Below are 919 nucleotides of genomic sequence, written 5' to 3'. Positions count from 1 at the left end.
GTATTCGGCAACTGAAATGTACAAAATATCGGTATCGGTATCGGTTTGAAAATAGCAATATCGGTCGGGCTCTATTTAAAACCAAAGTATTTATCAAACTTTTTAACTAAGAGTAATAAAGTTACCTCATCAAACTGTTCAGTCATTTGTTTTATCACATCCTGAAAACCTTCAGAAACTTCTTGCATCATTTTTGGAGTAACCGTTCCTTTGCACCCCGACGCGTGAATAAAGAATTGAATAAGATCAAGCAGTGCACCGTTGCGATCGGTCTGAAATGTGAAATATGCAGATTCCATATATTACCTTAAATGTTTTCACCACTATGTCTTATTAAGATTGATTTAATATTAATGCTTACAAACATTTGTAAAAGCAAGTAAATATTAATATAAAAAATTGGACATGAAGCATTATTGATATACTATAAAGAATGAAGTTTCAAGCGCTTGAACTGGTTTATATAATGTCAAACCCAATCAAAGTACCAAAATATATATATATAACAGTATATATAAAGTATAGCTTCACCCTTCAGTCAACATACTTTGTACGCATCAATCCAATCATCCACCACAGAAGACATTGCCATTTTTCCTTGACGAACAATCTCGTATAAAGTTGCATTGGGACCAAGAGATACGTCGCTGTCTATTGTGTCATGCCTCACTCGCTTTGCCAACTAAAAAGGAAAGCTATTTTTAATAAAAAGGTACGCAGCTAACTATTTTTTAAAATCTGAGATAATGACATTTAAGATTTTATTGTGTGCATTCTTTTAGATAAATTAATAAAAATGGGGGGTGTGGGGGGAAATACAAAATATTGCAGGAAATTTTCCGATCAGTTAAAACAGCAGAAATAGGATTCTGAAACTGCGTTTTCACAGACCTTTCTATTTTAATTTATTTTGGGAACT

General features: G+C 32.8%; 1 protein-coding gene across 1 annotated transcript in view; it reads right to left on the bottom strand.

The window, feature by feature from the left end:
- The window catches only part of LOC100175748 (cohesin subunit SA-2), an 18,475-nt gene extending 17,769 nt beyond the window's left edge, over window positions 1-706 (bottom strand). Inside the window, exons 1-2 of the mRNA XM_026840139.1 lie at window positions 548-706; window positions 126-272 (exon numbers count right to left, since the gene is read on the bottom strand). Coding sequence (XP_026695940.1) covers window positions 126-272; window positions 548-592 — 192 coding nt within the window. The 5' untranslated portion in view covers window positions 593-706. The remainder of the gene's footprint in view (window positions 1-125; window positions 273-547) is intronic.
- Between the last annotated feature and the right edge of the window lie 213 nt (window positions 707-919).

Source organism: Ciona intestinalis, unplaced genomic scaffold (genome assembly GCF_000224145.3).
Source record: "Ciona intestinalis unplaced genomic scaffold, KH HT001139.1, whole genome shotgun sequence".
Taxonomy (NCBI): Eukaryota; Metazoa; Chordata; class Ascidiacea; order Phlebobranchia; family Cionidae; genus Ciona; species Ciona intestinalis.
This window is presented reverse-complemented; position numbering and strand designations above follow the sequence as displayed.